Source organism: Phyllopteryx taeniolatus, chromosome 4 (assembly GCF_024500385.1).
Source record: "Phyllopteryx taeniolatus isolate TA_2022b chromosome 4, UOR_Ptae_1.2, whole genome shotgun sequence".
In the NCBI taxonomy this organism is placed as follows: Eukaryota; Metazoa; Chordata; class Actinopteri; order Syngnathiformes; family Syngnathidae; genus Phyllopteryx; species Phyllopteryx taeniolatus.
This window is the reverse complement of record NC_084505.1, coordinates 31,078,532-31,092,265: the sequence shown is the minus strand read 5'-3', so window position 1 is coordinate 31,092,265 and position 13,734 is coordinate 31,078,532. Positions and strand designations below refer to the sequence as shown.

The 13,734-nt window shown below is 41.2% G+C and overlaps 1 protein-coding gene across 2 annotated transcripts in view; it reads left to right on the top strand.

Moving 5' to 3' along the window:
• The window catches only part of ntn1a (netrin 1a), a 53,315-nt gene that overhangs the window by 20,987 nt on the left and 18,594 nt on the right, over positions 1 to 13,734 (top strand). For both annotated transcript variants that reach the window (XM_061771643.1, XM_061771642.1), the window contains exon 2: positions 6,776 to 6,964. In XM_061771643.1, the coding sequence (XP_061627627.1) occupies positions 6,776 to 6,964 (189 nt within the window). The remainder of the gene's footprint in view (positions 1 to 6,775; positions 6,965 to 13,734) is intronic.

Below are 13,734 nucleotides of genomic sequence, written 5' to 3'. Positions count from 1 at the left end.
CAACCAGGGTGGACGGGGAGTTTTTGAATGTCAATATTTCTGTCACTTTAGGTAGTTAGTTATAAGAGGCACTTAATTCTGTAGGAAGCATCTTTCACGGCAATGGGTGAGAACAAGTCCTTTAAATCTGACCGCAGGTTTTTTACATAACGACAACCGTGGAGTTCACCACTGTAGTGGTCTTGGTCGTTATCTGCTACTGGTGATGTTGTGTGAGCAGGCCAGAGACAGATGATTTTTCAAAAGATCATTTGAATCATATTCTACTGTCAGGTCAGACAGTCTTAACGTATACTGTATGAAAAAAAAATGATGTTGTCCCAGTACACAGTTCACTTCAGGAATAGAGTGGAGTAAAAGTGAAGGTTGCCAGAAATATAAATAACAAAGTACAGATACGTCACAAATCTCCTGAACTCCGGTGACTTCTTTACGTTACAAAACTTCATGCGCATTTCATCTCGGAATTCACTCCCCAGGAGAATAAAAAGCAGTTGGAAGAGAGGAAGACTTTCGCCCTGCTTTAACCTGTCACACCTTGACGCTCATGTGCACAAAAAGAGTCGCGATTACGCAGCAAGTGGTTGCACCGCTGAACATGGGCCGGACGAATATGCCACTCAGAGTGGAGTGGAAGGGGGCCCGAGGCTTTGTGGATGTGTTAGTCTGTGCGCATGTGTGTGCGCCCATGCTGCGCCGCCTAACGAGAGGGCAGGTCAGCCATTAAATGGGCACTAATGCGGGAAATTGGAAGCCATTAGGCCCTCCTTTGTTGTGGTGCCTCTGTGTGGCTTGGCTGGAGAGAAGAAGACCTGATTAGCCCCCCGCATGGCGACAGAGTGGGGGGAAGATACGGACCGTTTAACGCACGGTGCACGCGGCCTTGGCGTATTGTGGGGAAGATGTCAAACTCGTGTGTCCGGTGTTAATAGCGGAGTTAATTCAGTTTATACAGACTCGTAATTACAGAGAGTTTGCAGGTCACATTTGAATAACAAAGCAGTCAAACGGGTAGTGGTGTTTTCCACAATCATACTGACGTGCTTGTGGCTTTGTGTCAAATAAATGTCAGGTTAAAAAAAACGTTGTTTTATAATACATTCTTATTATTACGACTACTACTACTATTATCACGATCGACACCAGCAGTTCTCAAACTTTTTACACCAAATGACAACAAAAATATGTGAACATTAACACAATGTAAGAAACAAAACTGTACTGAAACAATAGTTCAATTAAAATGTATTGCACATAAAAGTTAAGTAAAAAAAAAAAATTGGATGGATGGATGGATGGATAATTGTGTAAAAACAAACAGTTCTTAAAGATTAAATGCAAATATACTGTTTTGTACTGAAAAGTTAAATACAACTGAGCTGTACTTAAACAAAATACTATACTGTATTTTTTTTTTTAAACAACAGGCTGTATGTACAGTATAGCTAAAACCGTCATTCTAATATTTTTGCTTGTATTTCATGTTTTCAATGTTGTAAAAATTATATTTGTATTTAATTCAGTCATTATTTCTCATACCGCTAAAGAGAGCATGCGTACCACACTTTGAAAATCACTGACATACACATTAGGTCATCATTACCATCTTTAAAATACACTTTGTAAACCTGAATCCTTGGCAGTTTTGTGTAATTTGTAATTGTTTATGAATTCTTTACAACCGTGTTATAACATAGTTATTGACCCATTTAAAAAGAAAACTGTTGTAAAGTGGAGTAAACTATTAAAATAACCCATAATTCCTTATCTATTCATTTTTTTACAGATGTTATCAAGTAATTCAAAATATAATTTTTCTAAATAGAAAAACAAGATGTAATAAGCTGCTGTGGACAATACTTTAAAGCTGATTGCGGGGTGCCGTTTTATTATTCGTATTAGACTTGAATTGATACAGAACTCGGCTGAAATGGCCTGATAATTTTGAGTGCTGAATATGAAGAGATGTCTACAGGATGAGGCGGCTGTAATTTATTTTTGCAACTAATTATTGCAGCACAATGACATGCACGTTTACAGGGTGGTAATGAGTCCACACCACAATGAGCCACTGTCAAACCGCAATTCATTGTTTTTGATAATGCTCCTGGCAATCTGTTTTTCGCAACTCTTTATTTGCATCACTCATGCAATCATCATCAGACTACAGTTTTATCACCCGCTGACAGAAAGATTGCACATTGGGGGATTTTGCCTAAATCGAAGCAAACAAGGGCGTTCAATTATGAAATAAAGAAACGTGAATGAAACAAACAGTAGTGCACGTCGGCAAAGATTATTTCCTAACCGGGCCGAGTTGATGAATATTCTGTATGACTTCTTGCAATTAATTAGTATGTTAGAATTTATTTTGCTATTTATGATCTTTTCTGTCTTTCCATGTCAGTTGCATGCCTTAAAAAAAGTAAAAATAAAAAAAGGCTTCTTCTTTGAGTGAGTGTTATTGGCTTCATTAGAGACGGTTAGCAGGCTCACTGGGGGGGGTTGATGTGCGAGTGCCAATTGGATGCAATAAAGAACTAAAATGAGCAGAATATACAGCTAATGACTGCTCCAGCGGTCTCTACTTACTTGTGGCTCCTTTTACATGCCTTCCAAAAAAAGAAGAAAAAACAACAACAACAACAACCACAGGCCTGTTGGTTTACATATCTGAGTCAAGCCAGTCTGCGGACATGCAGTGAAACTGTCAGTTTCGCAGCTGTGGCCGACGTCGCTAAATTAGCGGCGTTACCGCGGGTGTGATGAGCTTAACCTCAACCTCCGGCTCTGCGGCTTGAATGCACCTCTAATTACCAGAGAGGCAAGGTCGCTCCGAGGCTGAGGTCACTCCACGGAGGCTGGGAAAGACGCTCATTAGCCAGCTTTTTCCCGGGGAAAAACACGCTTACCGAGGACTCGCAGCAAATAGAAACAAGCCGATGAACATATCAGTTTCCCGTAAAATTTGCGACTTGGCAGTGAAAATTGGTCCAGGTTTTTGTTTGTTTGTTTGTTTTTGTTTTCGCTGTCTTTTCAATTAGTTGCACAGCCCGTTGAAGGAGACGTTGAAAACCAACGCTCAGCTCATTCAATTAGAAGTGCGCTAAAGCAAACAGAGCTGGCTGCATGCTGATGATTGAAAAACAGACCAAACATGTCGGAGTCTGTTCTAAACTAGACGTGTTTTGCTGGGGACAAATAAAACCTATATTTCCTCTCTTTTAAGAAAAAAATTAAAATCAATTTTTGTGTATTGTGTGTGTGTACGACGGACAACATTTACAGTCGACAGGACGTGATTTAAAGACATCGTGATAAGATTAAAGGCAGCATGATCAGCTATAAATCCGTCACAATGAGATCTAAAGTCAACATGACGAGCTTTAAAGTCACCAATTGACGTAGTTATATTTGATATTCTTCTTCTTTGGTATTCTTCACCAAAGCAAACCAAGAAGTTCTTTTGATATTAATTTTTTTTCCCTACATTTTTTAATGACAAGTAATGCCTCAAGAATTGAACCCAACTACTGCTTGGTGGAAATAAGGTGTACTGTAAATGCATGGAAACAAGTGAGAAAGGCTGTCTTCACTGTCTGAGATTTTGTTATTTTTAGCATGCACGAAGGTGTGTTAAGCGTTCTAACCGCACGAGACATCACGTCAAAACAGCATATTAAATACATCCAATTATGTCTTCATTGAGAAGCCTGCTGGAGATCCGCTTATTCACTCCCCTGCAGGGTAATGACGCAATCAATTCAGTATCCAACAGTACTTTATACAAACCACCCAATTCAATGTTGATCACTATCGCATAACATTAATAAAATATACAGTCCCCTCCAAAAGTATCGGAACGGCAAGGTCAATTTCTTTGTTTTTGTTGTATACTGAAGACATTTGGGTTTCAGATCAAAAGATGAATATGAGACAAAAGTTCAAAATTCCAGCATTTATTTCATGGTATTTACATCTAGATGTGTTAACCAACTGAGGACAGAGCACCTCTTGTTTGAACCCACCCACTTTCCAATATTTTTTTACTTACTCATTAGCAGAGTTCCGTTATTGGGTACCCAATGGGTGGAGCAAGATACGCTGCAGTCCTGTGATTGGTGGACAGAGAATAGTCACTTTTGTGTTACAATGGAAAACACTGACAGCCCAAAAGTCAGCAGTGTGGCCCTCCAGCACATACAGTAGTTCTTCTTTACAAGAACCAACATGTCTCCCAGGCCGAGCGTGTCGTTCTCACTGAGGATGTGCTGGCGTGAAACAGTCTTGCAACAAAGACACGTCTGCGGGTACGAGTCTGAACCCTGCGCAGGGATTACCTGCAGACAGGGGATTTTTGCCAGCTGCGATTTACAGAGGGAACACCGACGTCTTGGATGTTCGATTCTTTTCAACAACGTGTCACAGATTATCTCAAAAATGACATTGAAGACTGTGTTGTTTCAGGGCCTGTGCAGATTAAGGCTGTCTTGTTCGAGTCCAAAAAGTAACTGAATGAAGGTTTTGTGGTTGCGTGCTGCAGTGCTAACTATTGTGTTGTGTTTATTTTAGCGCAAATGCTGCTTATGGAAACATTAGTCTTAAAGGAGGACGGAAAATTTACTGTTGGTGCTTTGCGTTGGAGGAGTGCAACAGTCACCACTGCACTTTCAGCCGTTTACTGAACGTGACAAATACAAAATGAAATCACTCGCAAGGAGCATGGACAACACGCTCACACTGAACTTACCGCATGGTAAATAAACCAACCTGAGCTGGAGTCAGAGCTCCTGACACCACTCACTAAGTCACGCCCCTTAAAGGCACACATCAACACACAATTACTACAGTGTCCGTCCATGTGACTTTTTGGTTTAATTACTGTCAGGTTGGGCAATTAGCCATAACGAGGATCTTGGTGGAATCAAGGCGACTGGACTGTCCATGTTTGTTGAAGATGATTCACCTTTATTCCAAAAGGCTTCTTCAGTTCTACATTTTAGGTGTGGAGACCCGCTTTCCCCCCCCCGCCCCCACACAGGATAAAGAATATATGCCTGTGAAAACTGTGATTGTGTCTGTCTACATGTGTTGCTGCAGCCTTTGTGTTTAAATATCTTTTGCTTCAAGCGTTCTAAAACCGCCACATAGACGCAAATTGTTAGCATGTGAATGGCGTTTTCCATTGTAGGTTAGCATTAAGCTCCCTTTTGTTTCGGCGGTTGTTTTAAATACACAATGTGTAATTGTCTTTGTTGTATGTTTATTTTGGCATTGGAATGGCATTGAACAGCTTGAAGCCTCTTTTATTGGAATAATTGTTCACTATTTACCAAAGTGCTGCTTATTGTGATGTGATCTGAGTTGATTTCACTGCCACCATACAGTGCTCAGATGTTAAGTTTGCGCTCACAAGTCAAAGCAAAAAATCGGTAGTAGCTCAAAAAACTCATGTTGGGTCATTTGTATCTCAAGGCACCACTGTAAAAACAAAAAAAAACAAAAAAAACTGTGACTAATTTGATGCCTAGCACTCAGTTACATAAGAAATTCATTCAATATTTGAGAAGGTATGTTTTTTAGATGATGTTTTGACCAAGTTGGACCTTTGATTTCTTCATCAAGTGATGCAAGTTTGTTCATCTACTGAAGCAACAGCATCAACATTCGGATTATAGCGGGATGAAGGCCTTACTCATAATGAAATTCATGTTTAAAAATAAAAAAAACATTTCCTGTAAAGCTGCATGCCGTGCGATTGGCTAGCAACTAGTCCAGGCTGTACTTCGCCTCTCGCCCCCCAAATCAGCTGTGATAGACTCCAGCTCATGTGCAAACATAATGAGGACAAGCGCAATAGAAAATGGATTGATGCAATGGCAATACCAATACATTATTAGAATTCAAAGAGCTAAGAAGTACCGTGAACGGAGGCTGTATGCTGTTCTGTACCATGTCCCAAACCATAACCACAATAAACACAGTGTTAAAGGAATACCTAAAACAAAAGAGATAATTATTATCTTTGGAAAGCAAAATAGTCGATACCACCTCATTAGATTATACATAATGTCCTGAAATTCTGGTGCTCAGGTCACCAACACTACAACTCCAATGGACAAATGATGTGATTATAGGACTTTGAATTGTAATATAATACACACAGAATTGCCTTTCTGTTTTTTTCTTCCTCTGACTTAATGAGTACGAATAAATTGCGGAAAAAATATAATAATTGCATTCAATTTATTTTAGTTAGTTCATTTTATGTTGTGTTGTATGTGTCTTTGGTGTTTTGTTTTATTTTATCTTTCTCTTCCGGATTTATATAGGTTCGAAATAAGCTGTGGAGAAAAAAAAAAATTATTAGTTAAATTAAGTGAAATTACATTTATTTTAATTTGTATATTTTATGTTGCATTATGATATATTTAACTATCATTTCTCCTCTTTCTGATTTATACGGGTCTGAAATAAATGGGGGAAAAAAATAAAATTATGACTTCATTTAATTAAAAAAACATTTCAGTGTTTTACCTTGTGTGGCATTTTATTTTCTCTCTTTTTCCTCTTTCTGATTTATATGGGTGCAAAATAAATTGTAAAAAAATCTAAATAAAATGTATTTTAACGTGCTTATTTTGTGCTGTGCTGTCTTGTATAGTGTGGTGTTTTATCTTATTTGATTGGAGTTTGATTTTTGAAAGAGATAAAACAACAGGGTCTGTGTCATGTTCATGAATGACAGCCACTAATTGCCTTTTGCTTTCCGCAGCCTGTAACTGCAACCTGCACGCCCGCCGCTGCCGCTTCAACATGGAGCTGTACAAGCTGTCGGGGAGGAAGAGCGGAGGAGTGTGCCTCAACTGCCGCCACAACACGGCCGGACGCCATTGCCACTACTGCAAGGAGGGCTACTATCGGGACCTGTCCAAACCCATCTCGCACAGGAAAGCCTGCAAGGGTACGCCGCCATTCCACTTTATCGCAAAACACATCTGCGCTTTGTGTGTGCGTGGACCTGATTTCTCACAGGGTGTGTACATTCATTCCACACTCCAGAGCGGTCATACCCAACCATTATTGAGCTAAGGCAGACATTTTTTTTATGGCACACCACCTCAGGTCAACTCACTTCATGACAAGCGGCACTTTGGCAGATTAGAATGAGAAAACATTCTCCGAAAAAGAGGCTTCAAGCTGTTTATTGACACTCTCAGGTGAAGGTTTACTGTCAAAACATGAACATAAAATGAAGAGAAATACACATTGTGTATTTAAAATGACCATATAGCCTCCGCTACCTGATTGCTAACATAAAATGTTAACCTGTACACACACGGCCTAACAGTTATCATCTACTGTATGTGGCAGTGTTTTTAGCATTTAAGCAATGGATATCTGAACACAAACGGTGCAGCAACTCGTCTGTCTATATGTGTACACAACAGATCATATCACCATATTCTTTATCCTCTGCGAAGAACGACTAGTATGACTGCCAAACTGAAAAGCCGCGAGACAAGCTGAGCCTCCAGTACGGCATAGCCGTATGTCTGTCTTATACTGCCCCCAGGTGGCCAAGAATAAGCAGTACAACAGAAAAAGAAAGTGTGACACAAACTATTTAATTATTTGTAATAGTATTTAATTATGTCATTACTGTATGTTTTTATCAAGTATTATTGAGTGCTATTTTACAAAACAATCATCACAAAAGTTTTTGGGGGAGGCTTGAATGGATTAATTGCGTTTCCATTCATTTTAATGGGGAAAGATGATTTGAGATCGGGTAAGAGAATTGGATATTTTCCCACGGCAGACCTGATGATCTCTCAACGCACAATGTGCCTTGGCACCATGGTAAAAAAAAAATAGAATAACAGTTCCCAACCATTCTTGAGCCACGAACCGGTTTCACGCAAAGCAATATTTTGAGGGTGCAACACAGAAACAAATAAAAAAGATACAACTCATCATTACGCTGTACAGTATGCAGTTGTTTGCATTTGTTTCGCTTCAACAATTCGGACCCATCTTGGTGTGTTTGGAGACAGTGAAACTAACAGTGTTTTTTTTTTATTTCCACTGTAATCGTTCATTTAGTTTTGGTCGCCCTCATTGCAGAAAATCTCACTTCACTAAGATAGGATGTTAGAAATGGAAGCAAGGTATTCGGTGCTTCATCATTTGGCCTTTTGCCCTATCTGAAAAAGATTTACAAAAACGCTTGTTTTTTAAAAGTTCTTATTCATTTTTGCTAGCTTGCTTGTTTACTACCCTATCATGTGACGTTTTGTACAGCTGCAGATGTAGCCGATGGCCCAAATGAAAGACTCTGATGATGATCAATAAAATATTTTTTGTTCAGTCTCCCAGTAGCGGTCCGCGGCCCGACATTTGGGGACTGCTGCTTTAGCGTTTTAGATTAATGACAGGAAATGGGGGAGGAAGCGCGGCGTCTCAACATTCCTGAGCTTCGTCTCGCCCCCATCTTCCTCTGTCAGCGAAGATGAGTTGGAGGTCTGCGGGGATGGCGGAGCGAGGGCGGTGGAGTGGGTGTTCCCTCTTTTGACACGGAGTTATTTGGCTTAATTCGAGGGGAGGCGAGGGGATGACAGGACAAGCAAAGCAAACAGAGGCGAGGTGTGAAATGATGGGCGCGAGGGTGAAAGATGGGAAGGAATGGAGGTCGGTGGAGGTGGTGTGAACACGCCCCCGCGCAGGTGCGCTCGCCGCCCTAATGCCATCAACCCTCAGCCGAGCTAATAAGGGGGTCAAAGTGAGCGAGGGCCGTGTTTTCTCACCTTTCAGGTGAAAATAACAGCAGCACAATCCCTGCGCAAATAAACCTAGCGCTAAAAAAAATAATAATGTATGTTCACGCATCCAAAGGCCTGTGGAAATATCAGGCGCCCATCGACAGCTTAAGCCCACGTTTTTCCATATCACTCGACAGGAAGTGAGTAAATAAACAGGTCGACCGTGACAGACCTCGTGGATGTTCGGAGAAGAGATATGTTTTGTCTTCTTTTGTGCTTCAATGTCAACGCCACTCAACTATATTCACCAGTTGGTGACCGTCTGCAGTTTGCAACCAGCTATGAGAGTAAATGTCTAAAATTAGTGCAATAAATACTCTAGACTTGTTACCGAGGCAGACAACATGGCTAGCATGGCTAACATCAGCTCCTTTCCGCTCTGATGTTACTTCAAAAAGTGAGCAAAGAACACAGAAGTAGCTACTCATTTTCACTCAAGAAATAAGTACTTTAACTGTTGTACTACATTTTGATCTTATTTAGAATTTTTTTTTATTCATTTTCTTTTTAGGCGGCACGGTGGACGACTGGTTAGAGCGTCTGCCTCACAGTTCTGAGGACCGGGGCTCAATCCCTGGCCCCCGGCTGTGTGGAGTTTGCATGTTCTCCCCGTGCCTGCGTGGGTTTTCTCCGGGCACTCCAGTTTCCTCCCACATCCCAAAAACATGCAGGGTAGGTTAATTGAAGACTCTAAGTTGCCCGTAGGTGTGAATGTGACTGCGAATGGTTGTTTGTTTATATCTGCGCTGCGATTGGCTGGCAACCAGTTCAGGGTGTATCCCGCCTCCTGCCCGATGATAGCTGGGATAGGCTCCGGCACGCCCGCGAACCTTGTGAGGAGAAGCGGATCAGAAAATGGATGAATTCTATTTTCATTTTGAATAATGTAGGTCTACCAAATATTCTATGTTGTTTAAAAATAAAATAGATTGGGTTCAATTAAAAAAATATGGTATTTACCCACACATTTCAAAATAATACATTTAAGAGCTGTGATTGCAATACTGTGATACCATGAAACCATGATATTTTTGCTCAGAATCGTCAGAATCTGATACCAGCCCATGGCTAATCCACAGACTCCTTTCTTCTCTTTGTATTCTCCACCGATGGAGAAAAATAGCTATCGCAGCCAAGGCAATCCGCTTTTTCCTTGACAATCACACCATGTTGTTTGTGGTTCCGGAAAATAATACAGCTGGCGCTTCAAAAACATGGGTTTCAGTCACATCTCCCAGTTGATTCCTCGCCCTTCTGCAAGCACTCATCAGGATGAACACCTTCCATTCTAATGGCAGCCGGGAATGCAGACATTCGTCACGCCACGGATCGTTAACCCCCGTGCAGCAAAGCATTGCACACCACATTGAAGGGTAACGTCAGTACCAACGGCAGTACAAAATATGAGCGATGTCGTGGCTGGTCCATCGGTATCAAATCAGGGGTCGCCATGGTAATGACAGAGATGGTAGTCTCCTCATTGCAAGACATTAAAAAGAAATGTTAGGCTTTTAATCTTCTAACGAGCCCACATCTTACATCACGAGTTTACTGCTCATAAAGAACAAAAAAAAAAAGTCAAATTAACATTTGTTAGCCATTGAGTATATACCGTACCATAAATCCATCTGTCTTGATGATGGAGACCTTTACGTTTGTTTGCAGAAAGCAAATATTCCTTCCAGCACAATCCCTATAATGACAGAGGATTCTCATTTTCAAAACCCGGGTTCCTCGGCGAGCGCACCACTCCAAGTTTCAAGAGCTTGAAAGCCAGGCAATGCCACATTTGCACCAACAAAGGAGAAACATTCTTTGTTGTGGTTCCGGATCAGAGACGCCGATAAACAACAATGAAAGCAAAGTTTTTTATCGTTGCTATAAAGCATCTTAACCACGTCCAGAGCCGCGTGAGCTCGCATATGAACACATGACTAATGCGACTTTGCACGAGTGACTCACGGAGGGAGTGTCAAAACGCTGTTAAAAATGCAGCTGGTCATATAGATCAGCGCGTATGGATCTCTTCATATGTCATCTCTGGGTGGTTTAAACGGATCGCGGAGAGTGATGCACTTTAAATAGTCTGAAAGAATATAATACATTTGTTTTTTTCTCTTAAAGGAAAAATTATTTTAGAAGACATAACTATAAACAAGCTCAATATAATGGATCTAGTATGTTATTACGACTGCTAATTTAATAGTATACAATGATTTTTTTCCCCCTCTGTTTTATTTGGCTCTGAACAAATAAAATGATTTAACCCCTTTAAATGTAATTTTTAATAATGGAATTGAATAAAACTGTCAAATTACTAGCTATCTAACGATTGATCGATACTGGAAGTAGGTACAGTAGATGCACGGAGGGACGGACGGACGAACTGACAGATCGATTACAAATCAATTGCACGCTATCTCGCTATGGATGGATGGATGGATAGTTATCCATATTATATAGTCGTGCTACGAACGAATCAGTGGTGATTCAGATTCATTCTAAAATCTCAATAAAAATACCGAATCAGAACGTTCGCATACGAATCCAAATTAGTCAAGGGAATAAAATACTTCTTACGTCGCCATTTTGACTTAGTGCGCATCGCTTCTGCGCATGCATGCATTGTAACTTCGCCGTGATCTCCATGAAGTTTGTTAAAAAATAAAAAAAGAGTGCAAAACAGACCTGGGACTCTACTTGTGGCAAATGTACAGCGAGGGATCTTGGTTAACGTAAGCCATTTTAAACTCGTGGATATCTAACGAGAGTTTAGCTATAGATACTGTATACATTAGATACAATATCTAGCTGTAGATGGATGGACGGCTGGATACTATACTATATATTCTACAGACAAAGATAAAGTAGTCCGCTCATTTTGTCCATCGAGTGTGTGAAATGATCCAGACGAGTTCCGACCTCCCACCCGTGCAGCCAAGCAGAATTACAAACTAACATTTTCCAAGTTACACTGACATATTCGATTACCTCAACGCAGGCTTAAAATGGGTTAATGTGTGGTAATTAGCCTGTGATGAAAACTGATTGGAAGCACGGACTGTCCATTTGGGGGCCAACTCAAACAACTGAATCGCAGATGTGGTGTGTGTCTCTCTCACATGCACACACACAAAGTTGATATCAGAGCTAACACCAGTCCAACACCTTTTATGGGTTGTCTCTATGTCAGCATAGTTGAGTGTGGCTCACACAGCAGCAAGTAATGTGCGTCCGCTCCCCCGGGCGGTGACAGCAAATGAGAGATCACTCATTCCCATCGGAGGTCACCATGAGACAACCTGTATACTTCTTCACATTCACTGACCAAGAGTGTGAACAAATCTACACTTTTCCCTTTTCGAACACAGTCTATTCCAGGACAGCAATGTTGAAAACTTGCAATGGGATTACATGGCAGTCTAAAGGAATAATGTGGATAATTTTGAAGATAATTAAAATGTTCTTGGGGGGGAAAAAAATCACATGCAGCAAAGATAAAACAAGCAGAACCTATAGACTGCTTGTCTCTCCCATTTTAGTGAAAATGAGTGAAAATCCCCTAAATTTGTCTTTAGATGTAATTTCTAGAGTTCCTTTTGGAAGGTTCTCACGATCAAGACCAGTCTATCTGTCTGTCTGTCTGTCTGTCTGTCATTTAAGCCATCTTGTCGTTCCATGTTTGATCGCTTTGGCCCTGGCAGGAGAGTCAGACAGTCCACCGTCTTGGCCTCGTGTTGACCTAATCCATCTGGAGTGGCCATGAAGCAGAGCACACAGCCACTTAAGCACTAAGTGGACACGCACTTAAAGCAAAAAGGCTTGCTCAACATCTCCGAAGCATGTCGGTCATTTGTCCAAAAGGTGCCCGCCAGAGAGTCTTTCAATTTGACATGCGACCGCACAAGCACATCCATCAGGGGAAGTGGACGTTAGCCTCAACCGAGCCGAGGTCCTTTAAGCGAGAAACATAACTAAACATAAACCCCCAAAGAGTGCCCAGCGATTGGCTGGCAACCAGTTCAGGGTGTACCCCGCCTCCTGCCCGAAGATAGATGGGATAGGCTCCAGCACACTCGCGACCCTTGCTTCAGAAAATGGATGGATGGATGGAAACCCCCAAAGAGGAATGCACTTGGCCCTGCAGTGCCTCGTATTCGGCTGACGTTTGTCTGAATTTACGGGCCTGAAGACGTGCTGGACGGGCCTCCACGCTGCTTGCCAGACCACGTGTGCGTCTGCTATACATCTTCTCGCCCAGATAGACACAACCCAGCAATGATAGCAGTGACGGATTGGCCTGATAAAAGCGCTAATAGCTTCAAAGCAGACTTAAGTGGATAAGACGTGTGAACAGCACAAGTAGCCACACGGGGCTTGAGATAAGAGCGGTAACAGGAGCTAAATCACAGGAAACAGACACGAGAGATAAAGGTGAGGGACCGTGGTGTTGTTGTTAAGCGTCCCGCAAAATGAAGAGCTGTCTTTCCAATACATCTTCTTTGCTTCACTTGTCAAACAATCTTTAAAAACGGAAAAGCTCTTGTTTGTTAATGTCAGAACTTGGTTCAGTAACTTACTTTGTTTAATAGCAGTCAGTGCGCCAAGGTAAATAATCGGAGACGCCTCACAAATCCATCTTGAAAAGAACTGTGAGAAAGTGTTTGGAAAAGAACAAATACAAATGAAATATATTTTTATCATTAAGCTTTTCCTTGTGACACACGTGAAACACGTTTAAAGCGGGCATCAATTCCCCGTAAGTGTAAATCTAAAAATTACAGGTTGATGGATGTGCCAGTGGGGCTTTGATGACGTTCAGTGTTGGCGTGGATTTTACAAGTAAAAGCCTCAATTGATCGACTAAGTGATAGTTGACGGATAAGAGGCTCTTTTGCGGATTACACTTCCA